This window comes from Aplosporella prunicola (genome assembly GCF_010093885.1).
Source record: "Aplosporella prunicola CBS 121167 unplaced genomic scaffold K452scaffold_3, whole genome shotgun sequence".
NCBI classification, from domain to species: domain Eukaryota; kingdom Fungi; phylum Ascomycota; class Dothideomycetes; order Botryosphaeriales; family Aplosporellaceae; genus Aplosporella; species Aplosporella prunicola.
In genome coordinates this window covers 933,493-957,476 of record NW_022983531.1, presented here as the reverse complement: position 1 = coordinate 957,476, position 23,984 = coordinate 933,493, and the positions used below count along the sequence as shown (strand labels likewise).

The window sequence follows — 23,984 nt, the reverse complement described above, 5'->3', positions numbered from 1 at the left end:
ATGTATTTCAAAGACAGGTGCAGGATCGCCATGTGACATTACTCGCGGCTCGTGGCGGGCACGGAGCCAATTGCCCATGGATCAGCGCAACTGGAGCTGCAAATGTCCCATGAGTACCCTGAAAGAGTCCCAAACAATGCGACGAGGGTTGACAAAGAGTAAAGGCTTCGTTGGCCAGCGACCAATCGACGCACCGTGATTCGAACGGTGATGTGCAGCATGTCCCCGGCTGCCCCGGCGGCGACATCCGTGCGCATCACCTCGGCCTCTTCGCTCTCACCAAAGAATTCCTCGACCTTCGCCGCCGCTCCAACCTTCCTCAACCACCTTTCGCCATCCCAATCCGCAACCTCATCACTCTCCGTCACCCACCCGCGACTCACCACCCCACGAAAAAGCAATCATGCCTCGCCAGTCCCGCGGAAGCGCTCCTCCCCGCCGCCCGGCTCCCGCGCCGGCTAGGCCCGCCCCCCAGCAGGCCCGCCCTGCCTCGACGGCCGCCCACACTCCCCAGCAGCCGCACCACGCCCCTCCTCCTCCTGCCCAGCAGCCCCAGATGCAGGCGCCTCAGTCCTCGGGCGGCTCTGGTCTCTTCGGCCAGATGGCCAGCACTGCTGCGTGAGTTCCAACCCCGGCGCTCGCTCGCTCGTTCGCCTCACTTCCATTGCTCCGCGGACACGCCCAGACGGGACAACGGTGGACCAGAGGGCAAGAGCGTGGGATCCAGTGCAGGGAAAGCAAGCAAGCGAGCGAGAGTCGCCAAAAGCAAACAAAATGGGAAAGCAAAGTACACGCAGTGCTGACAGTGAGTGATATATATAGCGGTGTCGCTGTCGGCTCTTCCATTGGCCACGCCATTGGTGGCATGTTCGGAGGTGGCTCCTCCGCCCCCGCTGAGGCGTCTCCCCAGGCCGCTGCGGCGCCCGCCGACAGCTTCGCCCAGCAGAACCAGTCCTCGGGCGTGTGTGCGACGGACATCAACAACTTCCGGAAGTGCATGGACGACAACCAGGGCTCGCTGACCATCTGCGGATGGTACCTGGACCAGCTGGTAAGTGGTGGTAGTGGTGGTGGTGGTGGCGCAACGTCGGGCTCCTTTCCTGCTTGCTGCTGTGGGCGGTTAGCTAGCTAGCTGTCTGGCTGGCTGACAGCCCGCGTGCCTGCCGTACCGCTTGGACGGGCCCGTTTCCCTCTTCCCGCTCTTTTTCCCTTCCCCTCCCCCGACCCCACCGTTTCCCCGCAGCTTTTAGGTCAACGTTGTGGCTGACCATTGCGTGTGCGTATGCAGAAAGCGTGCCAGGCTGCCGCCAGCCAGTACTAGACGCGCGCCGCGGCGTCGGTCTAGTCCCGCCCGGAGAGAGAGAAGAGAGAGAAAGAGAGACAGTCGGGGGTTCGTTGTGGGGTCGTACATGTCAAGTCGGCATTGCATAATAACAAAACATCACGGGCGCCTGGCCATTCACCGCTCCATCGCAGCGGGAAATTAGCTGCATCTAGTCCAATCTCATCGTTGCTCCGGCCGTTTGTTCTCGTTTTTCTTTGCGCGCCGTGTCTTTGTGTTGCCGGTTTTCGTGCGGGTTATTGGTGGTGGTGGTGGGGTGGTGCGCTTCTGGCCCGGCATGTCCTGTCCTGTCACTGTCACTGTCACTCGTCTTCCTGCTGCTGCTGCCCGGAGAATAATGTCCGTTGCATACATACATCCAGACACACATACATACGTACGTACGTGCGTGCCTGATCTCACTCACCCCACACACACGGCGCAGACCCCAGAACCCGGTCCCGCACGCCGCGGCCACAATATCCTCATCTAACCAGGAAGACCATCCTCCACTATACTGGGCCCCTGTCGTCGGGACCCCGGTCACGGCACTACCTACCTACATACATACATCACACACACATATCATCTCTCTTACTTGAGAGCGCCCAGCTACTATACCGGCGACCACACCACTATACCGCCCGCGCCGTGCTATACCGCCTCTCCCGATCCCAGCCCCAGCCTCCTCCCCGCACTCGAGCAAGCGCGCGCGCGCGATCTTCCCTTCCCCACATTCACTCACTCTCTCTCTGCTGCCTGCTCACCGCTTCGTTTCCCCCCTCCCTAGGTCCTTTCTTTCCTTCCACTCAGGCTTTCACCCACCCACCCATCCACACACACAACCAACCACACCCCACTCCTTCTTCTCACCCTGCCGTACCCACACACCTTCCCACCAACCTAGCGCCCGTCCCCCATCCGCACCATTGGAACGTAGCACCACCATGACCGTGACCACACCACCACCGTAACCACCGCACCACCACCGCCGCCACCGCCGTGATTGCCGCTGCCCCCCCTCCCCGCCCCGCGTGTGGGACCGCAGATAGACGGCCTGGTGTGGTGTACCTAGCGTACGGTGCACCCGCGCCCGCGTCCACGACGGCGGCGGCAGCGGTAGATATTGATTGCCTGCTTGATTGCTTGCTTGCTTTAATTGAGTGAGTGAGTGAGTGACGCCTTGGTGCCGCTCGTTCACACCACACCACACCGTTGCCTTGCCTTGCCTGCCTGTCTATCTCCCTGACAGCCAGACACATCCCATCCGCATCCCACGCCCGCGCACGCACGCGAGTCCCCCTCCCTCAAACAAGCAAGCGCTTGCTTACTTGCTTCTTCCACGCACCCGTTGTGCCCAAGCCCAATCCCACGCCTACGCCCCCCCCTCACACTAAAAATTTACAACAACAAACAACCCGCTTAGAGAATGTCCTTGTTTTCATTACAACATTGCCAATTTGTTATGTAAAAATTTACTTAGTCCCGCGCCCGCTTAATCCCTACTCTTCCCCCTAATCCCCTCCCTTTCCCTGATAATGACGGCGACGGCAACTGCAGCAACAGCAGCAGCAACAGCAACAACAACCTTGACTCCTGTTTCGTCCAAGCCTTGAGCTTTGGATCCCGATCATGATGATGATGATGGTGATGATGTGCTTTCTTTTCTCCCTTCTTTCTTGCTTGGGTCCCCTCTTCCTCTTCGTCTTCTTGCCCTCCCGACTTTGTGACGAGCGTGTACTTGGCCAATGCACCCGAAACGGAAAGTAAGATAGATAGAAAAAGAAAGAGAGAGACGGAAAGAAAGGGAGGGAAAATGGCGTGCGTAACGGTGAGCTTGCCCACTGTATGCGCGCCAATGCCGCAGCCGATGCCGATGGTGGTGGCAGCCGAAGGCGTTCGTTCCAAACGCTGAGCAAGCCATGTCCCTGCTGTTGCTCGGCGACGTGAAGACTGTCCGTCGCGAGCGGTCAAAGCCGCATTAAGAGGCGAAAGACCTGAGGGAGCTAAGACCTGTCGCGAAAAAGGCTAATGTGCTACGCGCTGTGAGAGAGGATCGAGAGAGTTGCCTAAATATTCTGACGGTAAGGGCACCCTGAGGCAAATAGTCTTTATGTGTGGTCGTAACGGTCGTTTTCGTAAGATATGATGCGCGTGCAAGCAGTTCGAAGAGAGCGATGAAGAGGGAGACACGACGCCGGCCGGTCGGACGACGGAGGCGGGTGAAGAGTAAGTGAATAATGTGGATGGGGGGAGGAGCTGAGCCCCGAAGGAGAGAAAAGTCTCGTGAATTGTGCCATTAGGTCGTGAATGTCGTGAATGATGCTTATGCAGTGGCCCCTTGCAACGCGAACTCGTTAACGCCCAAACCCGCTGTTGTTTCCGAAATGGTCGAGCCAACAAACATTCAGACCGATGTTCGTAAGGCTGATTAGATCCATGAGACTGGCAAGGCCCAAGGCCTACTGCGATGTTGACTTGTGTCTCGACCGATTACTCGAGGCATATTCAGCGTCCGGTGTCCATTCTTCCGGCTGGAAATCGGGATTAAGGAAGTGCGCCGTGTTGTAATGCGAGCTTCGACGCGTAAGCATACACTCGCACAAAGGCCAGGACAGCAAACTTACTTCTTGAAGATCGACGTTTGGAAAGGCAGGGGGTGGGAGGGACCAGCGGCAAAGTCTAACTCGTAGGCGGAAGGTCGGAACGGGCCGCCTCGCTCGGTCTGTCCACTAGGGCTGTTGAGCGGCAGTGCAACCGACGCTTCCATGGGCAAGCCATGCGTAACATAGTCGGTGCTCGCATGTGACACGGGAAGCGGTGTATACATTGGCTGTGGCGCGGGCTGTGGTTGCGGAGCCGGTGCGGACGAGAAGCCGAAGGGATCGGACATATAGCCCGGCTGACCCAACGAGGGCGCGAACGTCGAGGCGCCCATTCCGGGAATGTAGGCGAGCACATCGGAGAAGCCCCTGTCCATGTGCACGTAGTCCTCAGACAGATGAGGGGCCAGATTTACGGCGACATGGGTGGATGCAGGAGGAATCATAGCTTGTTGGATCTCCTCTGCCTTGTACAGGATGTCATAATGACCACTGGGCAGGTTTTAGTAAGCCGATCAAGCCACCAGATGCTCGAGGTGGTACTCACGGTCTGTAGAGGAGCCTTATGGTGGGAGGGTCAAGGATGGTCAAGCCGTCATGGCCAATCACGTCATAGCGGAAAGTGTTCCCTTCCTCGCCGGCGCTGCGGTCGAGGTAGAGAATCTCCAGAGCGAGGCCTGCAGGCTTGAGCAGGACATTGAAGAGTGCATTGACGCCAACGTGCTCGATCTCACAAACGGCAGCCTCGATGTGCGTGGAACAGTAGCTCCGGATGTCCTGATCCAGCAAAAACGGCGCAAAGTCTGCAGGATGCGTCTGGATCCAAGCGCTTGTCAGGAGCTAAAATGGGTGGGTCAGAGTCAGCTCAGGGCTAAGACCTCGGGTGTCACAGCATAGAAGGGCATCACGAGACCGACCTTGAGGTGGGTGATGATACTCTGCGATACCATCTCGTCGTTGAACGCCGCCAGCAGCTGAGCCTCGTCGCCCGAGGGAACGTTGACGAGCTTGCGAAGCAGAGAAAACGTCTCTTCGGCAAAGTCCTCGTAAACATCTTGCGGGAAGCCGACCTGGTTTAGGATGTTGGCCAGAGATCCGAGGCGAGCCTGCTCTTCGAAGAACTTGTTGCTGTCGCCCAGGCGCAGCAGGGCCTCGAAATAACCAAAAGCGATGGCTGGCAAATACTGTCAGCGTCTTTTCTCAAAGCTCGATCGAGCTCGCGCAGAAAACGCACCTCTCCAACCACAGTGTCCATCTCCACGGCAGGTCCGATAGTGCGAGTATTTGTAGGGTAGGTTCTGTGACGAGCGACACACGGATCTTTTAGTAACAGAGCTTCGACGGAGAGAGAGAAAGAGAGAGAGAGAGAGCGGGCAGGCGGGCGGGCGGGCGGCAACTGACCTGCGTCTTTGCGCGATAGACGGGGTCGCCGTTGGCGTACTCGGTGGTGATGGCGGCCGTCGACTGCCTTGGTCCGACCAGCGGTCCCTGGGACAAAATCAGCGGGGGCGAACGGGCAAGTGGGTTTTGCAAGAGAGCTTACCGTCGCCTCAGGTTCATACTCGTTGGACAGCTTTTGCAGCTGGGCGAGGTCGTCGTCGGATTGCATCGCGTAGCTCATCCTTGCGGCTGGCGGGCGCGGAGGCAGCGGTGTTGGGTTGTAGCCGGCGGGAAGCTCCGCGGTCCGATGAGGTAGCTGGAAGGACCTGTACGACAAGCTCGACACCGAAGCAAGGGCCGGGTCATGGAACGACGGCTGCGGAGGGTAAGGGTGATGGAAGGTAGGCGAGAGGATGGGTTGGCGGTTCATGGCCTGGGCTCGCGAAAGCTTCACGCGCTGGTGTTGAAGAGCTCAGGAAGATTTTAGGATTCCACGGCAGACTCGGCTGGTCACCCACGAACGGCCATTGAAGAGCTGGCAGCGGCGGATCGGTTTTTAGTATGCGCAGAGACCCGCGCCCGTGGTTGCAGAGACGACGTCCTCGCTGTGATACACAGCGCTTTTGCCAGGGGCACCGCCAATATATCAAGGGAACGGTGGGGAAGGGGCTTGCAAGAGTTATCGACTATGCTGCCAGGTACCAAAGCGCTCTGCAACACATTCACGCAGACGGTTTGAAACGGCGAGGCTCGGTAGCACTGCGATGGCATTGAAGAAGGCTCAATCGAGTCTGTCCAACGCTAAGGGCGCCTCACGACGAGCGATACGGTAAGCCAGGTGAAACCGGCTGCTCAAGGAATAGTGACGACGCACAGCACTGTGTGCTCTCGTGGAGCGCTGGAGCCATGGCGCCTCGCAGCCGGCTGCTGCACTTCAGTCACGGTGCTGGGCAGAAAGTGACTGGTAACATGAGGTTGTCACCAGCCGCTGATTCGCCCCGGCCGCCGGCGCGCAGGACCCTCACGCCGCGCAGCATTATAATCCGCCCGGCCCCGGGCGTCAGTCGACTGCTCGTACCATCGAAGCCCGGTTCAAGGATCTGTCCAGTCTCCACCTGGCGTCGACCTTGTCCGCCGCCTCGGGCCAAACGAGCACGACTGCAGGTTACTCCGGTGCGCCCTCGAGTCCCGCCGAGCAACTCCGCCCGATCTTGCAGCAAGCGCCGCCTCACACCATGGGGGGGTTTGGAAAAAGGAACGCTTGGAATCTACTGACCCTCCGCCCGGCCTGCCCGCAGGTTTCAGCCCTTCGAGTGCCAGCGGCTTGCCCATGACGCGACCTGGCCCTGGGGAATGCACCCGCCCCGTCGCCCAAGGTTTCAGTCCATTCGCCCCATCGTACAAGGGCTTGCAGGCGACCGCTGCAAGTCATTACCTTAACCCAGCTCCCGGCAGTCTTCCCGAGAAACCCTTGCCCTTCGTGACGCTCCTGAGCTTCGCGCTGGGCCCATGGCGCCCTCCCAGATCCGATGCGCCTTGTGCTCCCGTGCCGGCCTGGAATTGCGATCCTTCTTCCGACCGGAAGCCCTCGCCTTCGCTCAGCACCGTCGTCCACAGCGCTCCTATCGCCGCCGTCCACTCCTGCATTGCATGCACCCGATCCCTGTCTGTGCTACTCTCGATCTCGACCGTCCCGTTCTGTTGGTTGATCTTCCCGCGCAGCTTCTTATCCACGATAAGGAAGCCCACTATGTCTTGCACCTCTGGAAGCGAGATCTTGAGCTGCTTCGAGATGAAACTCAGCGTGAACCGCGTGTACGGCGCGACCAGCTTCAGCACCGCCTTAGTCCGCATGTTGCGCGTGACCTCGTCAATGTTCTCCGCAATAAAGGGGTCCGCGAGCAGGTCCTTGTTGTTCTGCAGGATCTTTTCGTAGCCATGGATGTCGTCCCTTTGGTATGCGTCGACCAGGTCCGTCATGGCCGCAATGCGGGGATCATTCTTGTAGGGCTTGGTCTCCTGAGAATCGAATGGGTTGATGTCGGACCGCATGAGCATCGTGGTAAGGACCAGGTACTTGAGCACCTGTATGCGCTGGAGCGAACCCGCCTCGTCGTAGTTGCGGAAGCTCTCGAAGAAATCACTCTGAGCCTCCTTCCAATTTTCTGCCCCCCTGGTTAGCATCATACATCATCTATGCTTCACAGCGGCTGTTACAGGCGTGCATTACCTTCGCTCATGTGCATCTTTCCTCCGCATTCTCTAATGATTCCCATAATCTTGGGATGCGGTACGGCTGAGCGGACCTTTAGCGCCCGCTGGTACAGTGCCTAGACCAATATTAGATGGCGCGGCGCTAAAGAGTCACCTCCGCTACTGACCTTCAGTCGCTTGTTGTTCCTTGTCTCGGCGTACATGAGGATCTCTAACGAGTAGACTTCTAAGGAATAAGTGCCCTTGCTGGGGTCATCTGTGCCATCTTCCTTTTGACACGCTTTGTGAAGCTCCCGCAACTTGTCGGTCAGTTGGCGATAGTCCTTGCGCTCTAGCCACAGCTTTGCCAGCTTAATGTTAGTCTTGAGCCAAAGCCTCTCGTTGTTGGTGCTCTGGAAGGAGTCGAGTGTGAGAGCATAGAACTTCTCCATGCAACGATATGCCTGGTCGTCCTCGGCAGCCTTCTCAATGAAGTCGAGCATGTTGTTAATGGACTTCTCAGAGTAGTTGCGGGTCACGGCCGACTTGACGTAAGTCAGTAGTTCTTGGTAATGTTCTACCGCCTGTAATGCATCAGTATGAGGATAACAGACGAGAAGGTCAGCCATTTACCTGAGCATAGCGTTCCAGCTTGAACTCCAGCTTGATTGCTTGCTTGAGACCCTTGAATCCCCTTGCGACGGTCAGTCGGCAGCTCAGCCAAATTCAAGGGTCTGCGCCACCATGCGCAAACCTACCAATCGCCCTTTTCCTCCTCCAAAGCAGGGACTCCCAGAAATTCGTCTATCGCGTCCTCCGGGTTGTCCGCCTTCATCTGTTTGGCGCCATAGTACTTGTTCTCGATGTCGACGTCGCCGGTCTGCTCGTCATCGTCGTCTTCGTACTCGAAGTCATAGCTGGTAAAAGATTAGTGGACTCATCAGGCAGATATCTAGGCGGCGGCGGCGGACATACTCCTCTTGGTCGGACTCTTGCATGAAGTCGTCGTCGGAAGACATGGTGGCTGGTAATCTCGGCAGAACGGCGTACGAGCGGGAGCGCCGGCGATCGGGGTGCAGGTGGCAGGCGTGGGGCCAGAGGGGAGAAGCTAGTAGGTAGGTTGGGGTGTTGATGGATGCTGTCACTCGCGTCCGCCTGGAGCTCGATCCCGGCCGATATCGATAAACGCGCCAAGCCGGTCCGCCGCGCCACTAATGCGCGAACCAGCATCAAAATGTCAAAGAGGCCTTTCCGCACAATATGGCCACTTGATCTTCACGCTAGGTCCTGCGAGCCTGCATCATTGATCGCGCGAGCTCTGCACCTCTGCACCTCTGCTCCAGCCTCCCTGTGTCCGGCTCATTTCCGGACTGCAGCCGCTGTGCTGCTGCAGCAATGCAGATGTGAAAGACGCGGGCACGCGGGCAAGAATGCCGTTATTGTTCCAACCTCCGTGGCCCACCCTCTTCCTCCGCATCCTTCTCAGCACGAGGGTTCAACAGTGCTGATATCCGCTCTTGGCGAGATCCCAACCGCCTGTGTGGATCCCGCCGCCGCCAGGCCGCCCCGCATCCCCCCGCGCGCCCGCTTGCCCGCGCCGCAAGCTGAGACCCCGCTCGCCGACCGTTACGTAGGTACCATAGCGCATGCCGCGTCCTTACACGCAAGTCGTCGCGTTCTCTTAGGTAGCTGCAGTTGGCCGGAACACAAACCGCTGCCGCCGGCACCAATCACGTTGGACTACCTATCCACGTCTACTACGTATGTACCCACGGTACCATCGCTTACAGGTAGACGTGTCGTCGAATACGGCCGGTACCCTGCCCGTAAGCTAGCGCATAACGTCCATCAGCGTCAAGCGACATTCACTGCCTAACGAGATAATGACGCTTATACGGAGTGGAAGAAGAAATCCAGTTAAGGTGTTTATAGCTAAGACCTTTTCACTAGACAAGAAGTATCTAGTCAGTAGGGACTGCCTCCATCATTCCCTGTCTGGCTAGAAGGCGAATCTCGGTTGACGGTAACGGACGTTATGAGCTGGCATATGATCGTCTCATGAGGCTGACTGGTACAGCATCGTGGCTCGACAAAAAAAAAAGATGAGCGCGCAAGAGGGCAAAGGCTCAAAGCAGGGTTCAGATGGAGGCTTGTCGAGGCCATGACTCGTGCAAAAAGGGAAAGCATGGGCCTGGGGCGGGTGAAGAATGGCAAAGACAGGCGGCTTGTACTCTAGCTAGACGGCAAACGGGCGAGGCAAAACCGTTGGTTTAAGCCGCGGGGAGGGTGGCATTAGTCCGGCATCGGCATGGCCTCGAGGCTTGCGGTGCCTGGCCTCGCATTGAAGGCCGCTCGCAAATTGTTTGCAATTTTCGACGGTGGGGAACCGGACTTCACGGAGGAGCAAAGTACCTAGCGGCGACGGGATACTACGTACGTCAAAGGAGCGAGTCGTGGGCCCAGCATCACGACAACCGCCCGCTTCCCCCGTTGCACGAGCTGCGCAACCTCGCCCGCCTAATAATAAGCACCTGCTCGCCGTGTTCTCTTCATGACCGCAACGCCCCAGAGCAGCAAGCCAGGACCGGAGCCGGAGCTGACCAGCATCCTTGTTCCCAGTAACGCATCGGCCGCCCAAGCCACATCGTCGCTAAATTAAGGCGAACCTTGGGACTGATCTCCATCCTCCTCCAGCTGGCACCGCGTTCGCCTCTACCTCCTCCCGACAACCTCCCCCCATCCTCGATCTGGCCGTCCACCTCTCCCCGCCCGCCCGTACATACTCTGCCCTCCATCGCCCTTACGGCAATCGCAACGCCCATCGACGACTCTCTTTTCGCGGCTCTCCGTCCGAGCCACGCCTCCCGACTCCGCCGCGCGCATATTCTCTCGTAGCATCTCGTCTACTCCGGACCGGCATCTTCCCTACCCATAATACCGCTTACCATGCCTCTCTGTGGTGGAACCAAGACCGTGCAGCGGAAGCTTGTGCTTCTGTATGTACTCTCGAGCGCCGTGGCGGCGCCGGCAGGACGAGCACGCGGATGACCAGTATGCTGACGGTTGGCGCAGCGGCGACGGTGCCTGTGGCAAGACTTCGCTCCTCAATGTCTTCACCCGAGGGTAAGTCAGCCTTCGCCGGAAAAGGCGCATACCCCAGTATTCACCAGGGGATTTGCTGACCTAATTGCCTTTTACAGTTACTTCCCCACGGTTTAGTGAGTTCTGTCTGCATATCACCGCAAAAAAGACATTCAGTTAACCCAGGTCCCTCCTGCGCAGCGAGCCGACGGTCTTTGGTTTGTTTCCCCCGGTTTCTACCAACCAGCAAGGGTCCATGGTCGCTAACGTGTTTCGCGCGCAGAAAACTACGTACATGGTGAGACATTTTATTGCCATTTTCGGCAGCCAGTCCGGCGCTTCTGACACTTGTTACAGACATCTTCATCGACAACGTCCACGTGGAGCTGAGTCTATGGGACACGGCCGGTCAAGAAGAATTCGACAGGCTGCGCTCATTGTCATACGATGACACCCATGCCATCATGCTCTGTTTCAGCGTACGATGTTCTCTCCAATCGCCCTTGCGCTTCCCGATATACTGACTCGTTATGAACAGGTCGACTCTCCTGACTCCCTCGAAAACGTAGAGACGAAATGGGTGGGAGAAATCGCCGAGAACTGCCCCGGAGTTAAGCTCGTACTCGTAGCATTGAAGTGTGATCTGAGGGAACAGACGGACGACGAAGAAGGCCAACAGGCCGCTGAAAAGCCTCTCATCAACTACGACCAGGGTCTCAAGGCCGCGGAAAAGATTAGGGCGCTCAGATATCTTGGTATGTGTATTTTTGGAAGCGAGATACGGGGAGGCGCGAGCTTCACTCTATTTCGACTGCTACTAGAAACAGCAACGCTAACTTTATACAGAATGCTCCGCGATGAAGAACCGCGGTGTCAACGAGGCTTTTACTGAGGCCGCAAGAGTAGCGCTCTCGGTCAAGGGAGCGAAGGAGAACGACAAGAAGTGTGTGGTGATGTAGGCCGAATCATCCGATTCGCCGTTCAGAGCCTACTTTTCTTTATATTTCCTTCTTCAGCAGATACCTTCAGCGTCATCATTGGAGTTTAGAGGCGTTCAAGGCTGCTGCATGGCCCGGGCTGCGCCAATTTTCTGAGCGTTTGCCAGTGGAAGTTACGTCTCGTTCCTCGTTTGTTCTTTGTAGATGGTTTAGCATATGGTTTTTGGATTTCAGGTCTACTATGCCCTTCGCGGGGAATTATCGGGCAATACTCGGTCGAGTTCATTTTTCAGCAAGCATTGCACGCTTTCTTTTGCGGCTTTACGGCGGCAGTCTTATGGCCGGGGATTGCGTTATGGCAGACGTAACGCTGGACTTGCGTCCTTATTTAGTATCAGGGCTGGATCCATATGGATCACCGAAAACACATAGAACATTCACTTTGTGGCTGATCATCATCAAAAGAGCACCGGCAAGGCCGCCCTCAAAACCCCTTAACAGATGCGCGCAATCTCCGCAAATATTAAGCCGTGGACAGTGCTATCGCCCGGGCCGGCGAGAAGAGGTGAGATCCAGGCACGCACAGGCCATGTTGAGAGATGCTGGCGAAATTTCGCTGCGCTGATATCATAAACTTTTCCCCGTCATTATCTTGCAACCCCAGGGTATGAACAAGGAATCAACTGTCATTGAGTTTTTCGGGCCTGAAGCATAATGTCCCTAGGTAAACAGCGCCAAAAGCCATGCCCCACCGTATAGCCACCCCAGCGACCACCCCCTTCCACTCCAACGTCGTTTAGATGGTGGTCTCGTAGGCGAGCGGCGTGATGGACTCGGGGAGGTTGTCCTTCATGCTGACGGTCCTGGCATCCCTGGGCATGACGGGCTGCCTCTTGAGCTGGACGCTCTTGCCGTCGGCCTTGGCGGCCTTCCTCCTGGCGGCGTTCTCCTTGACGCGGACAAGGAACTCCTCACGGGAGCGCGAGTGCTTGACGTGCTCGATGCGGACGTTGATGCGCTTCTCCATGTAGCGGTTGCCGACCTGCTTGTAGAGGATGACGCCGACGGCGGACTTGGTCACGTTGTAGACGATGCCGGTCTTGCCGTGGTAGACCTTGTAGGGCATACTGTGCGCCTGGTTAGCTGCTGTCTTTTTTGTTGTCGCCGCGACGTCGGTTGTGGCTGCGGCGCTCTAATCGGGCGGGGGTTTGTTTTTGTTTGGTGGGTTGGGCTAAGACTGACCCCTTCTGGACGGCACCGTTCGCAACGACATCGACGATGTCGCCGACCCTGTAGGTCTTGAGGTAGGTGGAGAGAGGAATCGCACCGTGATCCTTGAAGGAACGGCTGAAGGCGTATCTCGTGCCAGCGCGGAGACCTGCGGAGTGACCCATTGCGACGGAGTTGTAACTTTGGAGGCGGAGTCAGCGGGAGGAGCAAGCGGGCTGGCAGCAGCAGGAGAATGGGTGTGCGTACGGGAGTGTTGTCGGGGTGTTTGAGGTTCTGCGCTGAAAGTCGCCGTCGTCCTTGTCAGTGCGGGCGGTGGTTTGGGGAGTTCAAAATCATCAGTGGCCGCCGTCGGCAAAACTAGTTTCGCCGGACTCGCTTGCGCTGCCGCACCCACTATCTTCGCCCGCGAAAAGTCCAACATCGCGAAGTCCCCGAGCTGCGACTTCTCGACAACCTCGACCCCTCCCCGACACCGACGACGCCATGGCTCCCAGGAGTTACTCCAAGACCTACAAGGTCCCGCGTCGTCCTTTCGAGTCCGCTCGTCTGTACGTTCTTCTCTCGATCGGCCACTGAGCATGAGCTTGTCCTCTGCTTACGTCGGTGAGAACCCTCGTTGATTAATACTCGCTGGATAGGGACTCTGAATTGAAGATTGTTGGCGAATATGGCCTCCGCAACAAGCGCGAGGTCTGGCGCGTCCAGCTGACCCTCTCCAAGATCCGTCGTGCTGCCCGGTAAGTTTGTGAACCACGCGCCGAATCGGGTGATCATTGGACGTGTGGAAAAAAACGAGCAAAAACTGACAAACTGTCATCATTATAGTCAGCTTCTCACCATGGACGAGAAGGACCCCAAGCGTCTCTTCGAGGGTAACGCCCTGATTCGCCGTCTCGTACGTGTCGGTGTCCTCGACGAGTCCCGCATGAAGCTCGATTACGTCCTTGCCCTCAAGGTCGAGGACTTCTTGGAGCGCCGCCTCCAGACCTGCGTCTACAAGCTCGGCCTCGCCAAGTCCATCCACCACGCCCGTGTCCTGATCAAGCAGAGGCACATCCGGTAAGCGCCCAACCACCAGCTCGGCCAGCAAACGCGCGCTCTCAGCCGCAATGCGATCCAATGGCTCGAGGAAAAAAATCAGAAGACATTCATTTCTGACAACCCCTCGCAGTGTCGGCAAGCAGATCGTCAACGTTCCTTCCTTCGTTGTCCGTCTCGACTCCCAGAAGCACATCGACTTCTCCCTCACCTCGCCCTTCGGTGGCGGACGCCCCGGCCGTGTCAGGAGAAAGAAGGCCAAGGCCGCTGAGGCCAAGGACGACGCCGGCGAGGAGGAGGACGAGGAGTAGATCTTCCTGTCATGACCGTCAGGTGCAAAAGGGTCGATTCATGGGAATGGGCGTAGGCTTTTCTGCTCCCCCGCGAAGGAGGGTTTGGCGGAGAAGTAGTTTCGAAAAATTCAAATACCATTATGCCCATGCCGTCTCGAAGCTTTGCTAAGGCTCAAGATGTGAGTTAGTTACGATCAATTAAGGTTTTCTTTTCTGCCGTCTGCTCTCCATGGGACACGCGTCACGCGTTACCGCGTTTTGACTTGTGATATCTGTTTAACGGCCTCCGCTCCGTTTATCCATCCGCATATCCACCTCTCCCCAATCCCCGCTCGCACACCCATCCACTCAAGCCCTGTAAGCTGCCACTCAAGGACGCACAAGGAGCCTCCATCACAGCAAAGATAAATACACATACTTGACCCACACACGAGCCTATCTACGTACACAACCCTCCTTCCCCCAAAAACACCACACCATGCCAAAGCATACACCAGCACACACGCTCTCCGCTCAAAAAATCTCAACACGCTCCCTACAACTGATATAATGCACGCAAGTAATACTCGATTTCGTAACTCCCGCTGCCAAGCAAGCAAGCAAGCAAAAAAGCAAATGCCGCCCTCATCCCTTCCTCTCAAGCCTTCACGCTCTTATGCCATCTGCCCTCGTCTCTCATCTCTCTCCACCAGCGAGCACCTTAAAGCACCAAAGCCGACCAACACGCAGGGCAGGGCGGGCCATAACAATCTCCACACAAGCATGTATGTACGCATGCATACGTCCATCCATCCATCCTCGATGCCATCGCGTTCTCTTTCCTCCCTTACGCCTTCCAACTCCTCCCAGGGAAGGGCAACAGCGGGACCCGCAACGCTCTGCTCACTCGCTTGCTTGCTGCCTGGCTCACGGCAGCCCGACCTCGAGGTGGAAGATATCCGCGTCCGCGCGGTCTTCTTCCTCCTCCTGCGCTGCAGCGGCAGAGGCGGCCGCAGCAGTACCAAGTCCGCCGCCAATACCGAGACCTGCGCCAGTGTTGTGCTGCTGCTGCTGTTGTTGTTGTTGTTGCTGTTGTTGCTGCTGTTGTGCCGCAGTGTCGTGCTCTTTATTACTTTCCCCGCCTTCCCCACCACCACCACCTTCATGCTCATGCCCCTGCCCATGCCCACCCTCTCCCTCACCCTCATGCTCCTCGTGCTCCCGATGCTCCGGCATAACCGGTGTCCCCGGCTGCGGTGAATCCGCGACCGGCGCCGGCACAACCAGCATATCAACGGGCTGCTCGCCGCCGAAGCCATACGTGTACCCCTCGCTCGCATGCTGGTGGAACGAGCGATCCGACTTCGAGCTATTCGATCGCGCGTGGCTGTATCGGCGAGGCGGCAGCGGCGGCGGCGCAAGGTGCTGGTCGTCTTTGCTGCTGTCGTGCTGGTGCTGCTCGTTTTGCGCGTTGGGCCGCTGTGGTAATGGTGGTGGTGGTACCGGTTTCCGCCGTGTTAAGCCTGAGAGCGGGTTTGAAGGCCACTTGCTCTCAGATTTCTGTGGGAGGGGGAGCGGTGTCCCTGGGGGAGGGAGTGGCTGGCCTCGGCCAATGGGGCGGGCTTGTGAGCCCATGCCTTCGGGTTTGTGGGCTTGATTGTGATGGTGGTTGTGGTTGTGATTCTGGTTCTGATTGTGATTGTGGTTTTGATTGTGATTTTGATGATGGCTGTGGATAGAGGATGTGTCTGCGTCGCGGGCGTGCTCGTGCGTATCGTGTGGCTCGGAGGGTGTCTCTGTTGACTCGGCGATGGAGGGACTGGGTGATGCATGGGACGAATTGTTGTGGTTGCGAGAGGCAAACCACTTCTTTGCGGCGGTTGTGGCCGAATTCAAGGACACATTTAGTGATTGTCGTCTGTCTGTGTGAGATGTTTGAGAAGCAGTTTTCGCAGACGAGGAGCCATGCGATTTGAAGTCGGAGTAACTTGACGAAGTGCTAGGGATTGAGTAAAGCGAGCTTCCGTCAAGGCTTACCAAGCCTGCCCCATTGTCTGTTATTCCCAATGGGTCCTGATCGGTTTCTTCGACTGCCCTAGATCTTTCAACATCTGGATCCTTTGGCACAGAGGTTGTTCTCTCTCTTTTCGAGGCTCCGCGAGGCCTGGTTATTGTACTCGCAGCTGAGGGAGATCCAACTGGAGATTCCGCAGGAGATACTGGTTGTGATCGCGCTGACAGGTCTTTCATTGCCGAGGCAGCATCCTGCTGGGCCTTGACTGGTGGTGACTTCGAGGCGTCTACCATCGCTGGTTCTGTACTGACGACCGGATGGGCAACTGTGGCAAAAGAACTGGACCTCATGGCTTTTGGCTTGAACGCTGGAGACCGATCCACCCCGCTTGACTTTGCATCTTCAGCACTCAATTCGGAAGAGAGGGCGGACTTGGTACTCTTCCGTGATGTAACCCCAGAAGGCGCTGCATGGGGCAGGTTAGGCATGCTCACAGTCTTCCCCCCTTCTGTCATATACATCTGTTGCGTCTCATCTCCTTCACCAGGGGTTGAAGTACCAGTGACGGGGTCTGTCTCATGTGTAGTTGGTTTCAAGGTCGCATCGGAATCTTCTTCCGGCTTTCCTTCTGTATCCCAAATACCGCCCCTAATTTCTTGGTGCCTGGTGTCATAGAAGGGTATGTCATCCCAATTGGGCATGACCAAAGTTTCAGTGATGACCTCGCGGATGCGGTTTTCGATGGCCCGTAGAATGACACCGTATGTAATCTGCCGAGAACTAACAATAGGTTCAATGGACATTTCCAACTTTGGAGGATGCTCGAAAGTCATCCACAACCGATTGCTCGGCGGCGGTTTCATCCGCAGCAGCACGTGCCCTTCCAGCTTCTTAAGGATACCCGCGAGTACCAGATTGACGTGCCGCGCCTTGAATCGCGAGCCCAGATCAATGCGAGCCACTGCTGCTATCTCGAGTCGGAAGTTTCCATTGTACTTGACATCGGCCTCCACAGTGAGATCTCCGTCAAGTGTCAGTTCTCTCAGTTTCGGGTTGACGATGAGTGGCGCGCTATCGCCCATATCGATGCGTTGGATGTTGATGCTGCTAATGAAAGGCGGCTTTGTCACGCGCGCAATCTTCTTGGTGATCTTCAAGCGAATGAAATCCTGGACGACCGAAGTCTTGTACTGGGCAAGAAAGAGCCGCCCAATCAGTGCATTGATCCATCGGGTTTGCAGATTTTCTTCAGAAGCGTGTAACTGTTGTACGAGCTTGACCATGTGTTCCGGGGTAAACTTGAGTGGTAACGATACCGGCAGTCCGGCTCTCTGCTCCTGGTTCCGGAGCAGAGCAAAGTAGAAATCCTCTTTCTCATTGCAGTTTTCGGAAAATAGATAAAGAGTGTTGAAGTCGGCCTCGGCTTCTTTGTGAGTTTGCTTGCGCATTAGCCGTATGCAGTTGCGCTTGATCCAAAGCTCTCCTTCAGCAATGGGGTCGCCGCCAGCGTACACATCCACGACGCGGTTCGCCAAGGAAATGACATGGCGCACTTCGAGCTGTTCAGAGTCGTCGAAAAGGATCAGATGGCCGTGCCTGTTCAGCGTGAGTTACAGGCAATGGCCAGGCCGAGAAACGGCGCACTAACCTGAGGACGACAAAGAAGACGTTCCGAGCCTTCTTTGCGGCCTTCGCGTTCCCCTTGACACCGCCCTCGATGCTTGGGCTTTGGGACCTGTTGCGATCGAAGAGGCTCCGGTACATGGTCTGGTATACACTAGGGCTCTCGACGCCTACCACGGTGCCAGCGGGCGTGACGCGCTCAGGCGGCTTCCCCTGTACGCCGCCGGGCACGTATTCCCTACACACGGCAAAGTATGCGGCGGCAACATCGGGCTCGTTGATGCGCGGCTTGGCGTCGGCCTGCAGCTCGCTGAGGCGACGGGCAGGCGTCGTGGCATCGTCGTCGTCGGGCGTGGGAAGCAGCGGCTCGTGGGCGTCGGCATCTGGGTCCAGGTGGCGGGTGGGAAAGGTGTAGTATGCGTGGCACAAGACGACAGCGATGCAGAGCGGGACAAAGGTCAGGCCGCCGAAGACGTAGATTAGCAGGAAATTCCCGAAGGAGAGCATTTCTGTGATAGAGTCCTGTTCGGCTCAGCCACAGCCATGGAGCGAGCCTCTGCGGTGATCAACGGTTGCGGCGTGGCGTCTGCTGCAGTAGCTAAGGGTCTAGAGGCCAAATGGCTGCTCTTGGGTCCAGGCCGCGGTGGTGTGCGCCGGCTAACGTCTCATTGCAGGCGCAGCACGGAAACGATGGGCCGTCACGGGAAGCAGCTGGAGTGTCTAGAGCCGGAGGTCGTGGTGCGCGTGGCAGAGAGGTCAGCGGCACCGCCTTCCAGAGAGCCCGCGCCACCGGCTCACCCGCCCTGCCGACCGCGCCCCGAGCCCCGCCACCCCGAGATCCCGCCCATCGCCCGCCTCCCCATCATCGACGAATCGAACCTCAGCTGTAAAGTTTGGGTTTAGGCGCGCACTTTCAAAGAGCAAGAGAGTCAATGATAGAGCTTTTGTGAGCAATACTTAGAGAAAATTATCGTATTGTGTATTGGTTGCCTAGTTCTCCTAATATCCAGGCACTGAATCTCAAAAGTTTCGCCGGGGTATGCTCTATCTACTCAATTGAACCATGAACAAAGCCATTCTTGTCTCCTCCCAGTTAGTCAACTGATCCTAACGCCTTTCTGGATTGTTTCCAACTTTGGACTTCCTGCAATTCACTGATACCATCTTGTTTACCCATTCATGAGGAATATGGGAGCCCAAGAGTACCTAATGCTCAAAAACCACCATAATCCAGGTCATCCCAGTTGCAGTCTTCAATGATGTCGGAGATATCCGTATCCAAGACAGTGAACTCTTGGAGATTCTTCAAGTCAAAGTCAAAGTTGTCCAAGGAGACGTCTGGGTTGAACTGATTGTTGTAGGGGTACATATCCCCAGACTCCAAGAAGTCCCTGGCACACTCCAGATAGTTTTCCTGGACGCTGTACTCGGGCTCGGCTTCAATGTTTCCGCCAGCATCTAAGTTGCTGTTGGTCGTGGTCGCAGAAGTAGTAGGTTGGCTGCTTGTCCCTGCAGAGTTTCCGAGTTGGCGACGGTTGTTAAGATCGACGAGTGGATATTGTGGGAATCGGACACTTGGATCCGTGAACGAGTTTGCGAGAAGATCATTGCGTGCAAAAGAGCCAATTCTCATAGCGCAACCATTTGATTGTGGATTAGGGAAGTTGTTAGTCTCCTCCGGCTCGTCGTCCGTCTGGTTCGGATTATGGCCCGCAGCCGCCGCAGCATTGGCCATTTGAGGGTTGTTGTTGACAACCTGGAAGTTCATAGGTACGGCAGCTTGAGGCGGGTTAGGAACAGCTTGGCCCGCTGGCATGGGAGCCATAGGTTGCTGGGCCTGGGGTGGCGCATTTCCACCATTGTTGTTTTGCGCAGCAACGTTGACGATGTCTGGGTCAGCGGTCGGATGAACTGCCATAGCCATGAATGGCTCGCCGTTGAAGTAGGTGTCCTCGAAGTTCTTAGGGTAGTCTGAATGGCACACCCGCATAGCCAGTTCATCGGCTGACAGACTAGTGGTGCGCAACTCCTCAGGGAAAGACGAGATATCTGGGGTGAAGCGGCGAGAGATTTTTCTCTCGCCATCGCTGAGAGAAACTTCCCAACCAAGCATCTCCATATATTGGCCTGGGCTAATTATGCCGATTTCAGGACACGCGATCTTGAAGTATCTGTCCAGGGGTGCATGGTCTTTACCGAAAGCATCGCGAAGCTTCGAGTAGGCTTTTGCAGTGATGGCCCACTTGGCTTGGAACGGGTCGTTCTGCCACATGGTGCTAACGAAGCCCGAGATTTGCTTCTGCTGAAGTGAGGTGAAGAGCGGAGAGTAATAGGCTATAGACTATTAGGTGCATGACAAATAAGTAATAAGTATGATGCCTTACCTCGAAAGGCCATCCAACCGTTAAGAGGGCGCTTTGCTTTATCCTCATGGTTGTTGCCGGTCGCATGAAGTGATTTCTTGGGTGATTTCTTTCCGGCCTTGGTCTTCTTTCCAGCTTTGCTTTTCTTTGCATCGAGGACTATCTTTCCATTCTTGACTTTACCATTGTTAACGGCTTCAATGGCTGTGAGAAGCTTTCGCTCTTGCGTGTCCTGTAGTGAAGCAGCAAGTTGGTCCCGTTGCTGCTTGTTACACGAGAGCAAGTATTGCTCTACGTGTGGCGGCAACCCAAGAGTTTCGAGGGCTGGCATCTTGTCTTTGCGAGAGCAGTGAGCGGCAGTGTAAAGAGTTCTGAAGAAAGGCTTGCGACACAACGAGGACAGGTTCCAAGGCTCCACCGAAAAGTCAAAGATAACTGTCCGGTGGTGGTTGTAGAGTGGTAGGTTTGAAGCAGAGTTTGGACAAGGACTTCTAGTACGTAAAGTGCTGGGTGGCTGTTAAGTAGAACAAAGGAAGCCAAGACCCTCTTCACTTCACTCAACTTCATTTCACATTTCTGTGTTAAGACTTCAGTTTCATTGTTTCTCGGACCAACCCATCCACTACTTTGCAACTTCAGCATGGGATTTGGCTTAAAAAATCAACAGCCAAACTTTCTGTTTGAATACAGCGGATCATAACAGTTAGTGCTGTAAATCGAATGAACAAAGCCTTGTATCAGGGGCAAGGCCACTGAAACAGCACAGGAAGAATTGGTAAATGCCCTGATCTCAGAATTCATGGCTGAAGATGCTTTGGTGGACATCTGCGAATCCAATCCAATGGGTGCAGCGAAGCGTCAGGATCAACTTATTCAGGATGGAGTATTCGATGCCAGTTTCGACCTCTCTTCTCACGGCACGGACTTCAATTTCGAGTTTGGCTTCGACACTGGATTCGATTTTGGTATCCACAACGAAACGTTTTCCCACAATTGAAGGCAAGTCTCAGACACCTTGAACTCAAGATACCAAGCTCACAGTACAAGGCACTATCTTCTGGCCTATTCTTTTCACGCTGATCATGTCGGTGTTGGGACCAGCCCGGCTCTCCCTCGTCCACGGAATTTGATAGCACTCACTTCTTAGTTCTTACTGGGGTTTATCTTTCCTTTCTTCCTTGGCTCCAATGCGGGCAGCGGTTTCAATTAATTGATGGCGATCATGCATGGCAATTGAGTATGGGATTGTCACATGGCTCAGCAAATAGTATTCTCGTGCTAAGGTAGCCCATCCATGATGCATCTGATCAACGGTGTGTCAGCTCGGAATAATTATATGGGCAATAAACTCCATGATTTATACCCACCGGGCCAACATTTGAGACGTAACTAGTGTACCTTACAGAGACACGTGTTGGTGGGAAATACCAGCTCCTTCCGGCTGGAAAGTGAAAATATACAAAAACTGCGGTGTTTGTGAAAATACTGCTTTAACGTCAAGGTAAGGATACATATGGCCGCCCTTCACGCACTTCTTATTCGATGACTCAAACTGCCAGACACCGACCTGAGAGATCGCAACCGGCGCCAATGGAGAAGTACTAGGTTGAGACTTCCACAGGAGGTAGGCAATTAGCACCTGCCTTTTCCGAAGGGGTAAGCGCCCGCCTTCAAAATGGAAAGGCCGTATCTTCTCGCTTCATCCAGATACAAACAAACCCATAACACCGCATATCTTCTCAGTACCACGCTTCAATATCACACGAACGAGCTCAAAGCATCGCGCATCTTTCCATCACTACACTTTGGGACCAGCAGTTTTCAAGTCAATCCTTCATTCAACACGGCATGCCTTTAAAAAGGTGTATTTTTAGACACCAGCCGGTTATAGACGATGAGACAGCAGCTCACCTGGAGCAACTTAATCTTTTGACTCCACCACGAAACGGCAAACGGACAATTTCAACAGACCAACTCACCTGTATCGACGTAAATCTCACTGAAGTCCCAGCACTACTCTACAGCAGGCAGACTTACGAATTTATTGGGTTCTGTCCTATGATCTCCCTAAACCTGTGGCGAGATTTCCTCTGTTTTCCTGGCTCCTTCATAGGTAAAGCCAATGCACACCTTGCCGATACCGACATAGACAACATCGCGGAAGCCTCAGCTGGTGACTGGTACAGATGCTTAGCAATCCTTGGTATCAACGATGAAACCATAGAGGAAATCATGCATCCAAAACATCTCGATTTGCGCCGGACTAGGTTTTGCAAGGACTGGGCTAATGACAAGATCGAAGCTATGTGGCTAAGCATTCAATTAGTGGGGGAAGCACTGCGACAGGAGGTTGCGTCGATGGAGACTGGAGTTAGGACACATGCTTCTAATAACTTCCCAGAGTGAGGGACTCATTGCGCTACCTCGACGCATGTAAACTATCCATTCTTTGCGGTATAGGTAGCTTAAGCACCAAATACTGTAGAGCCTTTATCACACCTCATAGATAAAAATCATGGCTGCTCTAATGATCCATTGCCTACGGCAGTGCTCTTCAGTATCTGCCTCGCTGTGTAATGAGAGACGCATCAACCCCTGGGTCCCCTGCGCTTCAAGAACTTCTGTATCAACACGCAGCGAAATTGTAGGTATTCGATTGGTAGTTCACGGTCTCGCTCATCCATCTCCGCTAAAGCGAGTAACATTGTCAGCTCGGTCTCCGCTCGTAGGTCTTGGGAAATACATACCATACGAACGATCCATAGACTCGAGGTCTTGGTAACCCAAGAGGTCCTCCGAGGTCTACCAATGTCAGCGTAAACTCCGAACAGCATAAGCGCACCACACGCCACTCACCTTGTTCCATGGCGATGGCTCGAAGATCTTCGGCTCGAAAGTCCGCAATCCATTCCGCAAGCTATGGACGTTGGTATGACCCCATTCAATGCGCTACAAGCCATCAGCCAACATCCACATTCACGAGCCACCACTCCACTTACCTGCTGCAAGAGTGTCGGCTGTCCTTCTCTCTTCTCATCCAGATCGTTGATGATAGCAACTGTCTCGTTATCCCAATCCATCAGTATCATCACCCCACCATGCGGGATGACCTGGTAGGTACTGCGGTTCGGTTGCAGCACATTTCTGTACTGAAGCAACAAGCGCTGTGCGCCGGGCGCTTCATGACCCAGGAACTGCGTCCAGCGGGGGAGGTGCGGCTTGAAGCCTGAGGGGTTCTCGGCACGCCAGGTCACCAGGTCCTCGTAGCGCTTCTCGCGGCAGAGAGCGGCGTAGGCTTGCTTCTTCTGGATGAGCTTCATCAGGTCGACGGCGATAGAGCGGATGCGCCCGAACATGTGCGCCCGGACCTCAGGGGATGCCACGACGTCGGTGTGGTTCAGCAGCTTTTCGCACTCGGCTACGAAGTCGCGGACGGCGTCCTTCGTGTTGGGGATTGTGTGGTTCTTTGACAGGCGGACGATGTAGTCGTAGCGGATCCATTCGAGGTCCAGCATAATACAGTCGAGATGCTCAGCTGAGCCCTGAAGTAGCTTCGGAAGGATTTCTGTGTGTATACGTCAGTGTCGTTTCAAAGGATGGTCAGTGGGGACCTTACTCTCACTTGGCCTCCATGAGTTCTGTCGCTGCCTGATGAGCTGGTTCACAGTCGGCTTAATCTGTATGAAGGGGTGTTGAGGACGCCACCAGCGGTTCGTCGGCATGTTGGCCATCTTGCCAAAAGCTCAAAGTATTGGAGCTAAGAGCTCAGCTACGATCGCAGTTGGGAAGTTGATGCCACAGTCGAGGGATCGTAGCTGAGAAGTAAATGTCGCAGTCGAGCTTGGGCTGGAGAGGCGGAGATGGCATTAACAATGTGAAGTAAACATACCTTTCACGCAACATTAGCCCTACCTAACCGCATATAGTA

General features: G+C 55.5%; 11 protein-coding genes across 11 annotated transcripts; 5 read left to right on the top strand and 6 right to left on the bottom strand.

The window, feature by feature from the left end:
* The first annotated feature begins 73 nt into the window (after positions 1-73).
* K452DRAFT_283498 (uncharacterized protein) lies at positions 74-1,706 on the top strand. The gene is made up of 3 exons (XM_033539782.1): positions 74-618; positions 823-1,051; positions 1,289-1,706. The coding sequence occupies exons 1-3, from the start codon at positions 404-406 to the stop codon at positions 1,319-1,321; spliced, it is 477 nt and encodes a 158-aa protein (XP_033401938.1). The 5' UTR covers positions 74-403; the 3' UTR covers positions 1,322-1,706.
* Positions 1,707-3,783: 2,077 nt separating this feature from the next.
* Positions 3,784-5,545, bottom strand: K452DRAFT_220097 (uncharacterized protein; the record flags this gene model as incomplete). The annotated part of the gene is made up of 7 exons (XM_033536450.1): positions 3,784-3,898; positions 3,949-4,416; positions 4,472-4,764; positions 4,842-5,098; positions 5,159-5,222; positions 5,326-5,412; positions 5,468-5,545. The coding sequence occupies 7 exons, from the start codon at positions 5,543-5,545 to the stop codon at positions 3,784-3,786; spliced, it is 1,362 nt and encodes a 453-aa protein (XP_033401937.1).
* Positions 5,546-5,972: 427 nt separating this feature from the next.
* On the top strand, positions 5,973-6,696 carry K452DRAFT_107726 (uncharacterized protein). Its single transcript, XM_033534983.1, has one exon. The coding sequence runs from the start codon at positions 6,211-6,213 to the stop codon at positions 6,577-6,579; it is 369 nt and encodes a 122-aa protein (XP_033401936.1). The 5' UTR covers positions 5,973-6,210; the 3' UTR covers positions 6,580-6,696.
* Positions 6,398-8,634, bottom strand: K452DRAFT_355654 (uncharacterized protein). The gene is made up of 6 exons (XM_033545978.1): positions 8,473-8,634; positions 8,256-8,414; positions 8,131-8,191; positions 7,686-8,081; positions 7,535-7,634; positions 6,398-7,469 (listed from the first exon to the last, which is right to left on the bottom strand). The coding sequence occupies exons 1-6, from the start codon at positions 8,514-8,516 to the stop codon at positions 6,736-6,738; spliced, it is 1,494 nt and encodes a 497-aa protein (XP_033401935.1). The 5' UTR covers positions 8,517-8,634; the 3' UTR covers positions 6,398-6,735.
* A 1,809-nt stretch (positions 8,635-10,443) lies between these two features.
* K452DRAFT_219862 (uncharacterized protein) lies at positions 10,444-11,537 on the top strand (the record flags this gene model as incomplete). Its single annotated transcript, XM_033536435.1, has 8 exons — positions 10,444-10,493; positions 10,570-10,620; positions 10,698-10,715; positions 10,780-10,796; positions 10,862-10,876; positions 10,936-11,057; positions 11,117-11,333; positions 11,425-11,537. 8 exons carry the CDS (start codon positions 10,444-10,446, stop codon positions 11,535-11,537), a joined length of 603 nt encoding a protein of 200 aa, XP_033401934.1.
* Positions 11,538-12,312: 775 nt separating this feature from the next.
* K452DRAFT_220188 (uncharacterized protein) lies at positions 12,313-12,910 on the bottom strand (the record flags this gene model as incomplete). The annotated part of the gene is made up of 2 exons (XM_033536454.1): positions 12,313-12,643; positions 12,759-12,910. 2 exons carry the CDS (start codon positions 12,908-12,910, stop codon positions 12,313-12,315), a joined length of 483 nt encoding a protein of 160 aa, XP_033401933.1.
* Positions 12,911-13,229: 319 nt separating this feature from the next.
* On the top strand, positions 13,230-14,296 carry K452DRAFT_348799 (uncharacterized protein; the record flags this gene model as incomplete). The annotated part of the gene is made up of 4 exons (XM_033545556.1): positions 13,230-13,294; positions 13,385-13,483; positions 13,572-13,805; positions 13,918-14,296. The coding sequence occupies 4 exons, from the start codon at positions 13,230-13,232 to the stop codon at positions 14,093-14,095; spliced, it is 576 nt and encodes a 191-aa protein (XP_033401932.1). The 3' UTR covers positions 14,096-14,296.
* A 687-nt stretch (positions 14,297-14,983) lies between these two features.
* K452DRAFT_220295 (uncharacterized protein) lies at positions 14,984-18,200 on the bottom strand (the record flags this gene model as incomplete). Its single annotated transcript, XM_033536456.1, has 2 exons — positions 14,984-17,666; positions 17,719-18,200. 2 exons carry the CDS (start codon positions 18,198-18,200, stop codon positions 14,984-14,986), a joined length of 3,165 nt encoding a protein of 1,054 aa, XP_033401931.1.
* Positions 18,201-19,686: 1,486 nt separating this feature from the next.
* On the bottom strand, positions 19,687-20,111 carry K452DRAFT_194139 (uncharacterized protein; the record flags this gene model as incomplete). Its single annotated transcript, XM_033535908.1, has 2 exons — positions 19,687-20,027; positions 20,078-20,111. Coding segments are annotated over 2 exons (375 nt in total), but the record flags the coding sequence as incomplete, so codon positions are not given.
* Positions 20,112-21,904: 1,793 nt separating this feature from the next.
* Positions 21,905-22,462, top strand: K452DRAFT_305179 (uncharacterized protein; the record flags this gene model as incomplete). The annotated part of the gene is made up of 1 exon (XM_033542876.1): positions 21,905-22,462. One exon carries the CDS (start codon positions 21,905-21,907, stop codon positions 22,460-22,462), a length of 558 nt encoding a protein of 185 aa, XP_033401929.1.
* Positions 22,463-22,644: 182 nt separating this feature from the next.
* Positions 22,645-23,787, bottom strand: K452DRAFT_305178 (uncharacterized protein; the record flags this gene model as incomplete). The annotated part of the gene is made up of 5 exons (XM_033542875.1): positions 22,645-22,745; positions 22,804-22,858; positions 22,913-23,005; positions 23,056-23,621; positions 23,673-23,787. The coding sequence occupies 5 exons, from the start codon at positions 23,785-23,787 to the stop codon at positions 22,645-22,647; spliced, it is 930 nt and encodes a 309-aa protein (XP_033401928.1).
* Between the last annotated feature and the right edge of the window lie 197 nt (positions 23,788-23,984).